General features: G+C 34.0%; 2 protein-coding genes across 3 annotated transcripts; both read right to left on the reverse strand.

Annotated features, from left to right (window-relative positions):
- Positions 1-1,881: 1,881 nt before the first annotated feature.
- Positions 1,882-6,794, reverse strand: LOC108204748 (extra-large guanine nucleotide-binding protein 1). 2 transcript variants are annotated; one of them, XM_064093471.1, is made up of 9 exons: positions 6,653-6,794; positions 5,222-6,224; positions 5,017-5,154; positions 4,757-4,861; positions 4,472-4,657; positions 3,841-4,015; positions 3,354-3,601; positions 2,828-2,991; positions 1,882-2,674 (listed from the first exon to the last, which is right to left on the reverse strand). In XM_064093471.1, exons 2-9 carry the CDS (start codon positions 6,143-6,145, stop codon positions 2,095-2,097), a joined length of 2,520 nt encoding a protein of 839 aa, XP_063949541.1. In that variant the 5' UTR covers positions 6,146-6,224; positions 6,653-6,794; the 3' UTR covers positions 1,882-2,094. The 2 variants fall into 2 exon arrangements, with proteins under 2 accessions (XP_063949541.1, XP_017229822.1); XM_017374333.2 differs by lacking the exon at positions 6,653-6,794 and having other exon boundaries at positions 5,222-6,628.
- A 1,981-nt stretch (positions 6,795-8,775) lies between these two features.
- Positions 8,776-10,671, reverse strand: LOC108195833 (protein JINGUBANG). Its single transcript, XM_017362810.2, has one exon. It carries the CDS (start codon positions 10,197-10,199, stop codon positions 8,877-8,879), a length of 1,323 nt encoding a protein of 440 aa, XP_017218299.1. The 5' UTR covers positions 10,200-10,671; the 3' UTR covers positions 8,776-8,876.
- Between the last annotated feature and the right edge of the window lie 3,864 nt (positions 10,672-14,535).

The following is a 14,535-nucleotide window of genomic DNA, read 5'->3' on the forward strand; positions in this document are numbered from 1 at the left end:
TAACAGAGTTGAAACCAAACACCCCCAAATATCATTCATTTATTACCGCTAGATAATCCAGCGTTTCCAATTTTGGAAGGACACGCTAAATCATGTAATAGCATTCTGTTTTTTTTTAACATGTACTCCCTCCGTCCCACCCATTTCTTTACACTTTCCTTTTTGGGTGTCCCACCCAATTCTTTACATTTCAAAACTTACCAAAAATAGTCAATGGGTCCCACTACTTCTCCACTTTTCTTTCCTTTTCACACTACTTTTACTCCACTACCTTCTTTTTATACATTAAAAATCAATGGGTCCCACCACTTTACCCACTTTTCCACTACTTTATACATATTTCTTAACCTCCGTGCCCAACCCATTCGATAAGAAATGGGTGGGACGGAGGGAGTATGTGTTTGTTAACCAAACAAAACGCTAAACGAAATAGCATTATGTTCTTTTAATCCCAACAAACGCTACACGGAGTAGCGTTTTCAATTAATATTAAATACGGTACACGAAGTAACGTCAATAAGTGACATTGAGGTCATTATTTTATTTCATGATATTTGGGACATTAATATTCCCAATTGTGATAACGGGACCAACATCCCCGTTCTCCTCCCTCGCTTATTTCTGTTATGGTCTAAGAACAATGGTGTATTATTTATAGTGATCATACAGTAAACTCTTTATGCTCAGATTAGTCGACTGGTAGGGTAAAACAAACATAGTTATGTGATTTAAAAAATTGAAAATTTAACTAGCCACTTTCCCCTCCTATTCTTTAACTCTGTCCACTGAGTGAAAGCTTTCACCTTTACAGGCTGATGTTCAAGAAAGTTCAGCATCCTCTAGCAGATTTCAGATTATTATCCGGGAGGCGATTATTGACGGGGTTATGAATATGCTGGCGACATATCGAAAGAGATGAATATAAGTTCAGACAACTGAAACAGTGCAACCACAATAGAACACTAACTAGAATTGTATTAGAACCCTAAACTTGGTGAAAAGATTCTTTTACTTAACCTTATAAGTTATGAATCCTGATGAGTTAATCTTCAAATCCTCATTTTGTTCAAATGTTAAAATTGACTAATAAGTAATACTCCCCTGTAATTAACAATGTCCACTCATATTAAGTGTGGACACATAGCAAACAGAATACAACTATACTATAGTACAGTATATTGTTCAATCATATAAAATATATGCTTGGAATATCCACTAAAATATTCTCGGGTTCATGCATGAAATGCCCCTGTTTTGTCAACTTACCTGTTTGCAAGCATGCTGGTTTTCTCTCCCTTCAATTATCTTCCATTTACTTTGCCTCTGTGTATATATAGCCATATTGCCTCTTGGTATTCATTACTATCAACAGCAGAAGAGTGTATACAAATATACAGATATTTACTAGAATAAATATTCAATAGGTTGTTGAGAATGTCAGATATGTTGAATGTTTGCATGGGCGAGATGATAAAACTTAAGCAGAAAGTGCAGGTTCATAGAACCCAGGTGTCAAGTGAAGTGTCTCGTCAACAAGAAAGCAGAACTGCTGCTTTCTGTAACCTAAAGTCATCGGTGGAGGATAAGAAAGATGTTAATAGTCTCTCGGAATCCACCATCTTCTTGATCATGGACAGGTTCGCACCATCATGAAATGGATTGTAACTATGTAATAGAATTGGTCTGTTTATATGTAATGAAGTCATAAAGGCTTTTATCAGGAAGAATTCTTATGATTAATGTACATAAAGTTTCCACGGTCTACTAGCACTGGCTATGTGTAATTCTACTGCAAATGCCTTCAAGAAATTATAGAGCTAATTGAAGAAAATGTGTATTTAAAGAACAAATCTAATCTGCAAGAAAAAAAGAAATGCGAAGTGAAAAATGGCAGGGATTAAATTGTAATCCTAAAAGGGAATAATAATATTAGTATTTTTCATTCATTTACAGTGCTGAAATATAACTTTCCCTGAATTTGGTTTCAATGTGCAAAATGTTTATCTAAAGTTACAGTGATACATGTACACGGTTAAAAAAAAAAAAAGGGAAATGTATGTACCTACAAAATCCAATGTCAAATCTGTAAGAACATCATGAGAAAGTGCTAGCCTCTATACTGTCAGATGACCATTCATTCATATTCAAGCTTGGCTTCTCATAATTCCACTTCAAAACTTCAGTTCCATATTTAAGTGCTTCATCAACGCTATCTGATTCGAGTCCTGTAACCCGAGAAACATACAACTTATTTCCGGTCATCGCCTTGAACTCTCTTTTAAATTTTGCTGCAATATAATGGAATGCACGCTGAGCCAGTGGTGCTATGGGATTCCTGGTACTGCTGTTGTTGCTGCTGCCGGGCACCGGATTGAAGTCGTGAAACCACTCACACTTAGTGAGAGGTACCTGTTCAATCTTCTCTTCCAGCAAGTCAAATTTGTTGAGTATCAAAAGAAAGTCCTTTTGAGAACAGACTGGATGTGTCACTATACTTTCGAACAGCTTCTTGCTTTCCAGCATTTTGTTTGTCGGAACTCCATTGATATCGTAAATGTATTCGTCATAATCCGTCAAGGAAACACAGTATATGATGAGATCCATACTTTCAAACATTTCCAACCACTTGCAATTTTCTCCAAGGCTGCTTGAATGAACTCTTACAAGTTGGTATCTGAAATATCACCATATTCCGTGATATTAAGGATAAGGACATATAAAAACAATCACAAACACTACTCTGTTAGTGAAAGTAGGTTTTGCCTATATGGTCAATAGACAAGTTTATTATTGTCCGGGACGGTGAAGAATGCATAAAAAAGCAAACCTTTGCAAGGGATCATCTTGATCTGAAGCGCCCATGAAGCTATCATTTACTGACTTTGGGAATGAAAAATCCACACTAGCTATACTGTTGGAAGAAGCAATCCCCTCGGCATATAAAATGTCCATGTCAGAAGGCTCGTAGTCTGTCCGCGAGATCTCAACAGCCTTCAGTAGAAAGTAAATGAGTCAAATTTACATGTACCATCAATGGGTTGTACAGTGATGTATATATATTATATATAGGCAAATGATCAAATAGAAACAAATATTGTATAGAAACTAGAAACCTTAGTGAATAGCGTAGTTATATTTAGTTATTATCATCCATGGTGGCCGAAATCAATGGTGAAGGTGGTGATTGGAGGTTGATTTGTATAAATGTATTGATTTAATTAAAAAGGTGAATAATCACTATTACTGGTGCAATCACTTGTTTCTAGTTTCTATTCTAATTTTTTTTCTAGTGGAGTAGATTATATATATATAAGTCAGAGCATTAAATCGAGGATCATAAAGCATAAGTTTACCCGATTTAAGAAGTAGTTTGCAACTCTAGGTAGCATTTGTATCTCATTTATCCGATCAAATGTAGCTTGGAAGGCTCTATCCTTCCACAATTCCTCAACTAATGGTGCATATTCACGAGTGGAAGCGGGGAATACCGCGGCCAAATTTCCAGACATCATGACTTGGAGTAGCCAATCAGAGAATGCTTTAAGTCTCCGGCTGATGGAATACATGTTTGTATTGATAATACCGTCAGAATTCAGAGTATCTGCGCAATCATAACGAAACAATCTGAGTTTGGATAGAACATAAAAAGGATAAGAGGATCCAAGTTGCTAGATCATATTCAGTGATGTGAAGTGAATTTTTATGGGTCGCTGTGGAATATAAGTACAGTGACTAGAGAAACTAGTTTTCCAAATTTATCTTGTGTCGTGCTTGGGAATAATATTTTATACATAACCAAGTCGAATTTCAAATGCAATAGTAGAATAGTACATGTTGTACCTGTGGGACCTGGCTGATTAATAGATCTCATCCCCATTTCATTTGTAGTTTCTAATTCAAATTGTTCCCGTTGCTCGAGCAGGATACCTATGTAACTGTATAAGTTGCTCTGAATCATGTGCTTTAAATTCTGACGCTCATCTTTCGAGAACGGAACTTTGTATAGAAATTTGGCCTGAAATATAGATATAGGATTAAAAACTTAACAATATAAAAAAAATGACTAACCGAGTCTACACATGTAGAGGTCAAAGATTGTTACCTACGCTTAGGAATCTGTGTTTATAATGCAAGTGATCAAGGTCCAATAGTAACCCTCTGTTTTAAATCAATAATACTGTTTATTTTGTATGGTATAAATACATATATATGCCAGCAAAAAATACAGGTAAGGAGGAGAAAAAGTCATCACTCGGTGTCTTAATCCTATAAAGCAGCAATTTGAGAAGGATTAATAAAGATTTTCTTATCTAAGTTTAATAACACTAATGATCCTTCAAATTTTCCAAATTAAATACAATTCTCAAAATTTAACTAGTACCTAATACACATATAGATGGAGATCCTCAGATGGAATTCGGAAATCTAGATTAATATATAGGATCGCGTATTTTTCTTAAGGGAATGATACCTGTTTGAATATGGTACTAGTACCAGATTTATCATAGCCAACCATAAGCAATTTATGAGATGTTTTCTTTGCGAGTTTGTTGGGTACAGCTCCATTAGCAACACCATGAACTTCTTCTTGACCAGGACTTGCAGATTCCAAAGGGGTAGGCAGTGATAGGACAGAACATAGTAGTTTGATCTTTGGCTGTAAACATAAATTCGAAGCTAAATATTAATACAAAACTTGCCCATATTTATACAGGGATAAACAAGGATACATTCAACAAATTACAATAGTACACACCTTAAACCATATTCGCTTTATCACATTTTTCTGCCCCTCTTCCTGGAAGGAACCATCAGCACTACACCAAAAGTGTGGTTGTCCTTCACAATGAATTCCTGCCCGCTACATGTCAAACAGAAAGGTCAAAACAAAATTTATGCAATGCAGAAAGCTAAATTATTGAAAGAGAAATATATATATGTGTGTGTGTGTGTGTGTGTGTGTGTGTGTGTGTGTGAAAGAGAGACAAGATATTTATTCACGTTCAGAATTCAAACCTGCATCACCCAGAGTTCACGTTTGGTTATCTCCCGATTATTGACCAAGATCTTTGTGTTTCCATTGCTCGCGTTTCGCATGATGGGATTGCCAACATCCAGTTGAGGAGTAATAATCTGGCAAGGTTTCTCTCCTTCCTGTTTAATTGAGCTAATTAATATAAGTTATCAAGTCAGAAAGATAGAACAAGGGTTCTATGCTCACCATGCCCCAAAGTCCAGATTGCTTGTCATACCAATACTTTCTGGGTTTTAGCTTTCGTGGTGGGTTTGGACAGCCTAGCAATTGAGACAGCTCTTCACGGCAGAGAGGCTTTCCATTCACAATGACGAGTTCGGGTGGTACTTGATTCACTTCACATGATACCTCATGGCTCATGATCTGTTTAACTCCGTCATCGGTGAGCAAATGCCTAAGCATTCGAGAACTTTTTCCAAGGCTAGCTCGCCTAGATTCATGAATTCTACGACCAATGCAAGTAATGCATTTTCTTCCTTCCGGCATTGACCCCATTGCTCTTACGACACAGCTAGAGCAATACTTCGCATTGCAGACTAAGCAAGCTTCCTTCTCCACGAACCGCTTTTTAACGAGGCATCGATGACAGGACCCTTTCTTCACACTGGATTTAGCCACTTCCACTTCATGGCCTGTAGAAGACGCACCATTCTCATTATAATCTTCATGTACACACTCCATATCTGAGCTCTCTGACAAGTCACATGAATTGTCATGACTGTCAAAAAACCCCAATGTACCAGAACTTTCATACTTTTTTGATATTCTGGGAAGGCATTCATCACTCTCCGAAAATTCCAACTCGCCCGATGTATCAATCACATTGACCACCCTAAATGCTGTCCTGTGACTCTTGGAGCCATCAAGTACACGAGCAACATCAAGTTCATTAGAATTGGTAACTGGAACCAATGATGCATCTCCTTGTGACTCTACCTTCAATAAATTGTGTTTCAAATAATCAGCTTTAACAATAGGCCGAACAACTGGAAGTGACAAATTTTCACCCACACCACGTGTGGAAACTCTAGCTGCTATAGGTATACAATCAACATTCAGAGGATCCACCCGAGGAATAGTGTAACTGACAGCAGGGCCCTTGTACTCCATGGCAAAAGAGTACTCCACATTGTACTCATCATCGACATCAAAATCTACAGCCTTTTCCGGAACAAATCTTCTAACAAGACTAGCCATCATAAAAATTCAATCAAAATAATATCAACTTCAATTTCAAAATCCTATCAGGAAACAGGCTTCTTAATAAACAAACAAAAACCAGCAGTCTTCTCTCACTTCCCCACCTAACTAAAACAAACTCTATATAACATCAAAAACCCAAATTCTTGAAAATCTAACAAAAATATTCAAACCCATTAAATACACGACAGTTCAACAAAGCCCACAACTTAAAAACAATAAAGAAAATAGTTACAAGCTAACTAGTAGCGTATTCAAGAGCTCAAGATTGCAAGATTATACTAGTTGAGTGAATGAAGGAATGGAAACAACAAAGCTAATAAATGAAGAAGGTACAAGACTAAGAAGACTAATTCAGTAGTAGAAAATCACCATAAGTTTCCAAATATTAATACATATTTGTGTGTGTATAATTACCAGGAAAGTGGAAGAGTCTAAGACTCGGTGTAGGAGACAAGGACCATGTCTGTTTATCAAACCGCGTTTGGACTTGATTTTACCAGGAAAGTCTTGACATTTATCATTAAATACTTCTTTTCTAAGTAAAAGATGTGATGCTTGTTTATTGTCAGAGGATCATCTAAACATAGTGATGCACTAATATAGCAAGACAACGAGCCCACTTTTAGTAGAATCTTTTTTGAAGCCCAATTCAACTCGAAAGTTGTAGCCCCGGATAGCATCCTATGATGTCTAATTTTAAAAATTAGGGCCAGGCTATTTATCGGGGTTGGACCCGATTATCATAATTTCAAATTTTAATATTTAAAATAACACGATTTGAAAATATGGTTAAAATATCATGTAATGGTTTGCTTTAAATGATAAAACGCTCTCAGTAGTGTTGGGTATAGAGATGCACAAAAGATCTGTTCGGGCCAGATGCAGACCGGGCCAAAAAAATCCGGACTTTTTTATAACCAGATCGGGCCGGGTTTTTTTAAAAATCGGGCCGGGCCGGACTTTTCCAAAAATAGTAGGCCTGGTTTAGTTATAAAAAGCCCGGATTTTTCAAAAATCCGGATTTTATCCGGATTTTTCAAAAATCCGGATTTTATCCGGATTTTTTGAAAATATTAGGCCTGTTTTAGGCCCTCGGACCGGGCCGGGCCAGACCGGGTTTTTTTCGGATCGGGTTTTTCAGATTTTTTTCCAGATCGGATCGGATTTCGGATTTCGGATTTTTTGAACATCTCTAGTTGGGTAACCTTAATTTTATCTAACTGTAAAAGATAAAAAGGTTACCTACACTAGCGTTGAGTTATCGAACCATAATTTCATAATCTTCTTCATATAAATTTCTAAACTCACCAATTTTTTATTCACATTGATCACATATCATCAATTTGAATGCTGTTTAGATAAATTTAACTGTTGTGACATGCAACTAGTTGTCTTCTGTAGTTTTAATGTCAAATAATCGACAATAACTCTTTTTTTATTCTTGTTATCATTCCGTTGTACATCTTAAAACTCGAACAATTGCATAAACTTATTTAGAGTGTATACTTATTCCATGACAATTATTAATGATACTAAATAGACATGCTCTGACTGCGACAATATGTTCTATTTAAATTAAACTAAAACTAAGTAAATTTACATCTAATTAAGTTATGTGACATTTATCACCAAAAATTCTAACAATATATTTTTTAATTAATAACTAATATAATAACAACTAAAATTAAATAATATTTAATATTTAAAATACATCCAATTTTCACTCCAATTAATACATTCGATTAATATATGATTTTCAATTAATCTCTAATTTCGATTAATCCTAAATCAATAAGTCAATTAGTTCCGATTCTCGATTTCTATAACACTGGTATCAAATATTGAAAATAATTTTGTTGTAATTTTTAATAATAATTTTAGTAAAATGTTATGTATATTTTTGTTGTTGAGTAATGGTTATATAATGAAATAATTTATCATTAATGTTAATCGTAGAGATATATTATATGAATGATCCAAATTATTAAATAATTTAATTTATATTAAACATTTATATATATGATTGGATTTTTAATTAGATGTATAAATATTGAATTTGAAATCATGTTGGTATGAAACTTTTTTACTATGATTGTAGATGCTCTTTTTTTATTAATAAATTTTAGTGTGGGATGTGAAAAACTCATTGATTTTATATTAGATATCGAATATCAACTTTCTTTTGAGTAGTAAATTCAAATAAATCCGGCTTGTTCGTTTAAAAAAATTAAATTCAATTTTTTTGAGCACGATCTGGTAGTTCAGTGGTTAAGCCTTATCCACTGTTGACCGACGTTCTAAGTCAACAAAAATCAACTTGTTTAAGACAAAACTTGTCTCCATTGTTTTTTTCACTATTCTAGCAAGAATGATCATTAATATAAAACATGTATTATTTAGTACATTTTAACATGTGTAAATAAAGACTATATCAAAATATTCAAGGATAAATAAAATATATAATGCTCTACAAATAACTTGACTTTTTAACCATTCTCAAAAAAAAACTTGACTTTTTAATTAAAAATAAAAAAAGGTAAATGAAAAAATTAAGCAACTCTTAAACTAAGTCCTAAAGATTTACAAAAGAGAAAGCAGTGCAAATCATCATCTCTTTTGTGCCCGTCAAAAAATGAAACTATTGATAAATACTTTGAGACACACTCCAAACTTTGATAGACTTGTCCAAACTCCCACTATACAATCTCCACCGTTGATCATCTCCCACGTCCTCCTCCATCTCCACCGCTAAACATTTCACCGGACCACCGTGTCCCGTCAAGACCCTCAGCCACAAATGCTGTCCCCCCTCCTCTCTCCTCCACACACATATGCTCTTATCCGCCGACCCACTCATCACCAGCTTCCCCGCCGTAGCCAAACATAAAACCGCCATTTTATGCCCCCTCAACGCCCCACCGTACTCCAAACACCCCCTCACGCGCCGCCAAAAACTAACCAACCCGTCCGACGCGCCACCGTACACCACCCTCCCCGCCTCCGCCACCACCACCGAGGTCACCGCGCTTTCACCCCTCAACAAAACTTCCACCAAAACATGCCTACTCGATTTCCCCACAAGCTCCTTCCTCCACATCTTCACCGCCCCGTCAGCTCCGCCGGAGAAAACAAAGCCACCGTAACAAACAGCCACCGCATTCACCGCATCATCATGAGCATCAAACGATTCCATGCACTTGAAATCCGATACCCTCCATACCTTAATAGTCTTGTCCCAAGAACCCGAGTACAAAATCCCATGCTCTTCATCTAAACTCATGCATGAAACGACGTCGTAGTGTCTGATCCAAGGAACCTTCTTATGCCTCCGAGTCTCCACATATTTTCTCATATTCATCGAACAGATAATATAATCTTTAGTACTAGGCAAACTCCCAGTCCGTTTGTACACGTTATTTTTATGTAATTTCCAAACCCTAATCTTCCCATCTTGATGAGCTGTGAAAATTAGTTGTTGTTTCGACACAACAATGGCCTTAACTAATCCGGTAGTGTTTGATTTAAACCCTGAAAATTGTCGCATGTTTTTCCACACGTGGATGTTCTTGCTATCCGATCCCGTGTACAGCAACTCACTCGAGACGGCTAGCGAATAAACGTGACCTTGTTCGCGAACCAGCGAGCCAATGAGGCCGGGGTGGGTTGAGTGAAGAGGTGAAGGTTGAAGCCATGGAGAATTCAGGAAGGGTGAGATGGGTTGGTTCCATGGGGAGAATGAAGTGTAAGGTGAGGCATTGGGGGTAGTATTGTATGATGAAGTGGAAGGTGAGGCATTGGGGGTAGTATTGGGACTATCGAGACGACGTCGGTGGTGATGGCGGTGGTGGTTATATAATTCAGCATCAGTGTCATCATGGTACTGCAAACTGCGGTTTCTGTCGAACTGGATTAGGTTTCCTAATTTGGTTCTCCTGAGAGTGGGAGAGCTTGTTGATGTCATGTACAAATCCCAAATTCGAAATTATTGTGTTTGGTAAAAGTTGGGATGAGGAAAGAAAAAAGATGCAAGAATTATATACATGTAGATGAAGATGAAGATGGAGAAGGAAGGTAGTTAAGGTAGGTATATAGAGGGTGAGGATATTGAAACGTAGGTATTTGTGTGTGTATGAGGCTTGGAAAAAGTTTTGATTTTTGAGCAAAGTGCATTATATATGCAATTTTGCAGCTTCACAATATTCAACCATTTGAATATTAATTTGATGCATGTAAAATGAGCAAATGAAGTTCAACATTTTGATCGGTTTAAACGGAGGTGTCCAAAATTTCAAGGAACTTAGGTACAAATGTAGAAAGTAAAAGAGATTATCATGTGTGATGCTGAGTTAAAAGGTTAATGAAACAGATGGAAAGGAAGCGAAGCAGAAGTATTTTGGAAACTGGGGGAGTTTGCACGTTACATTTTGAAAAAGTATACAAAAAATGTCAACCTATTGCTGTATGTCAGTATGTGTACAAGGTATATGTTGAGGAATTATTTTCACATTCTACAATCATCTTTTAACAGAATTTTTTATGCTTCATATTCAAATTTATATTTATATGGGAAAATAGATTTTTTTGCCACCCAACTTATTATTTGTTTAGAAACCTACCACTGAACTATAATTTTTTTCTTTTTTGCCACTAATGTTAGGTTCGGATTTTTTTTTTGTCACTAACGTTAGGTTCGGATTTGATTATTAACACTATGTTATTCTTTTTAGATTTAATTGCATTTGACACCCCTTTGATTTCAGTATGTTGCACATTGCACCTAATAGTTTTGGAATAAACACTATGCAGCCCTTTACTTTTAACCCGTAGACACTTTGCACCCTTTCCGTTATCTTCTGCCGTTCCCGTTAACTTTTGAAGGGGCATTTTGGGAAATTTTATTATATATTTAATTAAAATCAGACTTTTATTAAATTTTCCGACCATCTAAACGATATTTTTCGGAAATCTATTTTTCAGTAGTCTGCAATATAATAGTGATCTGTGTCTATATCTTTATATGTAGTACTCCATATGTGTCCTGGGTAGTTTATCTTAGAGGACGAGAGTACAGATTTTTTTTACTCAGAAAGAAATCTCAAAATTAACTTATGGAACTATATTTATAAAAAATGGGAACCTTAAAATACGTGACCAGTAGTGGTAAAGAACTATAAAGTCAACTGATACTATATTTTTGTGGAGTCTTAAAATAATTCATAAAACAAAATTTTTTAGATTCTTGAAATGCCTGTTAAACTCTCGTACTTAAGGTAAACTAGCTAAGGGACATATAGATGACTGTATATAATGTTATAGACACATATCATATCACCATAATATTGCAGACTACCACTATGTTTTTATAATGCTAAAAAAATAACATACTGTTAATAATCATATCAAAACATAACGTTAGTAAAAAAAAAATCCAACGTTTTTTTAAGAAAAAAAACCAACATTAAATTTTATTCAGAAAAAATAAAATAAAATAATTTTTGAAATTTTTTGGAGTCTCAAAATGCGTGTCCAACTCTCGTCCTCCAAGATAAACTACCTAGGACACTACATAAAGATATAAACACATATCAGATCGCCATTATATTGGAGACTAACACTATATTTTAATAATACTAAAAAAATAATATAGTGTTAATAATCAAATCCAAACCTAACGTTAGTGACAAAAAAAAGTATGAACCTAACATTAGTGACAAAAAGGAAAAAAATTATAGTTCAGTGGTAGGTTTCTAAACAAATAATAAGTTGGATGGCAAAAAAATCTATTTTCCCTATTTATATATGTATCTATATATTAATATTTTCTTTTAAAATAATTAGTTAATTACATCTTTTAAGTCAAATAGTATCTCTGTCATAGTAATCAAAGAATAATGAAAATAGTCAATGTGATTTTAATTCAATATCCACTTGGACAATGGCGACATGAGGATTCTAACATGTTGATGGATCATAAATTCATGACAAAGTGTAAAAGAGGTGTTTTGATTTACTATTTTATTTTAAAATATTGTTCTATATTTTGACCAATCATATTAATATAATTTAATGAAATTCATATATATATATATATATATATATATATATTATATATGAAAATTTTATAAAAATCATATGAACAAAAAGTATATATATTTTACTCAAAAGTTTAACAATAATAAGCTAAATGTATGATTTATAATATTGGAACTTTTTATTCTTGTAAAGCAATATCTGATTAGTTGATTTTTTAATGAGTTATATTTATCTTTTTGATTTCTATGAAAATATGTATGATCAACTTAAAAAAATGATTTATGATAGTCTATTAATATTTAAGTAATTTATATTTAAATAAATTATAAATAATTATAGATTTATTTAATATAAATAATTTTTTTATTTGTAAATAAGTTTTTTTTTTGAAAGATGTAAATGAGTTCTTATTTATAGAGTAACGTATAAGGTATAGCATATTTAGAGTTAAGATGCAGGTCCATGTAATTTATGACTTAATTAAACTGAGTTACTCGATTGATTGCGAAATGAAATGATTTCAATCCAGATACGAGGCAAGCAGAAGTCAAACGGGTCTCAATCAGCCTTTTCACAAGTTGTTATGTTTTGATTGCAAAAATCCAATTTTATACCAGATTGATGTATTCTCAAATGTAAACTGACATAGGTCCTCGCATTGGGATCAAACTGAGGTTCGTTGTGCGTGTATATATAAATCGTTTAATCTTCAAAATCGTTGACAATTTGGTTCACGCAATCTACATTATGGGAGAAGCTGTAATATACACGTACTTGTAGAAAATGATTTTCCTTCCTTTTGGTCATCTTGCACGTCATCATTACATCTCTTGTTTCACTTTTGAACTGGATATAAATTTAAAGGGTTAATGCTCTATTTACTCGATCAAAATTTTAATTTGGCCTATCGAATCTAAAAAATTTTCATTTAAATAATAAAATATCTAAAAACTTTCAATCACGAGATTAAGCTTAAAAATTATTACTCGTAAAGTTGTTTTTTATTCGGTAGGTTAATTGGAAATTTTGATGAGTACAATGATGAAATAGAGTATTAATTCGTGAAAAACTTAACAGAGACTAATGGAATGGCCAATTTGAAATTTTTTAATGGTACAATTAGTTGACTGAACACTTTTTTGACTCGTATGCTAACTGAAAATTTTGGTCGGGTAGAATAATGAAATAGAGTATTAAGCCTAAATGTAAATGGTGCACATAAATTACAACTCTCATTGGTGCCCGTGCAAAGCACGGCCGAGTATAAACCTATCAAGCACCGCGATTTTAACAGAAAGAACAGATGTTGGCTGAGGATCAAGGACATAACCAAGTTAAGAGGTTAAGTCCTGTAATAAAATTTGTTTTCTCACTCTCGTTGCTAGTTTATACCTCACAATCATCAACATGATGTCGTTTATGTGTTTAAAATTTACAAATGCAAGGTAAGAAGTCGAAGATCGAAGTCGCAAGCCTAAAATCGACACATGAGAATGGAGGGAGAACAAGGTAGCGTACAGGAAAACGTATACAAGATTCAATTTCACATTAAATACTCCCTCCGTCCCCCTCATTTGTTTACATTGAGGGACGGGGGCCGGCATGCATTCTAATGCTCTCGTAAAACATAGTTTGATAAATTATATTAAACTTTTTTCTCTTCTAAATAAAAAATTGATGTTTAAACATTTATACAAAAAAGAAATTTTTTATAAATAAGTTATAGAATATGTTTTATATGCGCCTTAAAATGTGTGTCTAGCAGTGTGAAAAAACTGTAAAGAAATGAGAGGGACAGAGGGAGTATTTGTATCCCATAACTAAAATAGTATTGCATGTATTTTTAAATTATTAAATGGTGTCATATATAAGAAGTGTTTTTTTTGTCGGGTCTACATACACGCGGATGAATTGTATTGAATACAATAGCTGCCACAATAAAAATTTTTCATTCAAGAAAGTTTATTTTCTAACTGATGCAAGATGGCCCCAGAAGTTCAGAAAATAAGACCTTAATAATTGAAAAGATAAAACCCATCTTCTATTATTCCAAAGATCTTGAAAAAAGAAACAAAACAAAACAAAACATAAATCAATACAAGAAAATCACACACACATATATATAAACTTAATTAATATAAAAAATAATGAATCTAATAAAAACAAAAATGAAAGGAATGAATATAATAAAATAGAGGAAATAAAATAATAAAAAAATAATAATTAATAAAAAAGAAATCTAACCAAAGGGGATTTCTTTGATT

This window comes from Daucus carota, chromosome 1 (genome assembly GCF_001625215.2).
Source record: "Daucus carota subsp. sativus chromosome 1, DH1 v3.0, whole genome shotgun sequence".
NCBI lineage: Eukaryota > Viridiplantae > Streptophyta > Magnoliopsida > Apiales > Apiaceae > Daucus > Daucus carota.

Bases quoted from the DNA above. Each gene is read 5' to 3' on its own strand.
- LOC108204748 (XM_017374333.2), bottom strand. From the start codon at position 6,235: ATGATGGCTAGTCTTGTTAGAAGATTTGTTCCGGAAAAGGCTGTAGAT. The intron at 4,862-5,016 runs GTTTGAATTCTG...TTTGACATGTAG, and splicing joins GTGAACTCTGGGTGATGCAG to CGGGCAGGAATTCATTGTGA. The intron at 3,602-3,840 runs GTACAACATGTA...ATGATTGCGCAG, and splicing joins TAATCAGCCAGGTCCCACAG to ATACTCTGAATTCTGACGGT.
- LOC108195833 (XM_017362810.2), bottom strand. From the start codon at position 10,199: ATGACATCAACAAGCTCTCCCACTCTCAGGAGAACCAAATTAGGAAAC.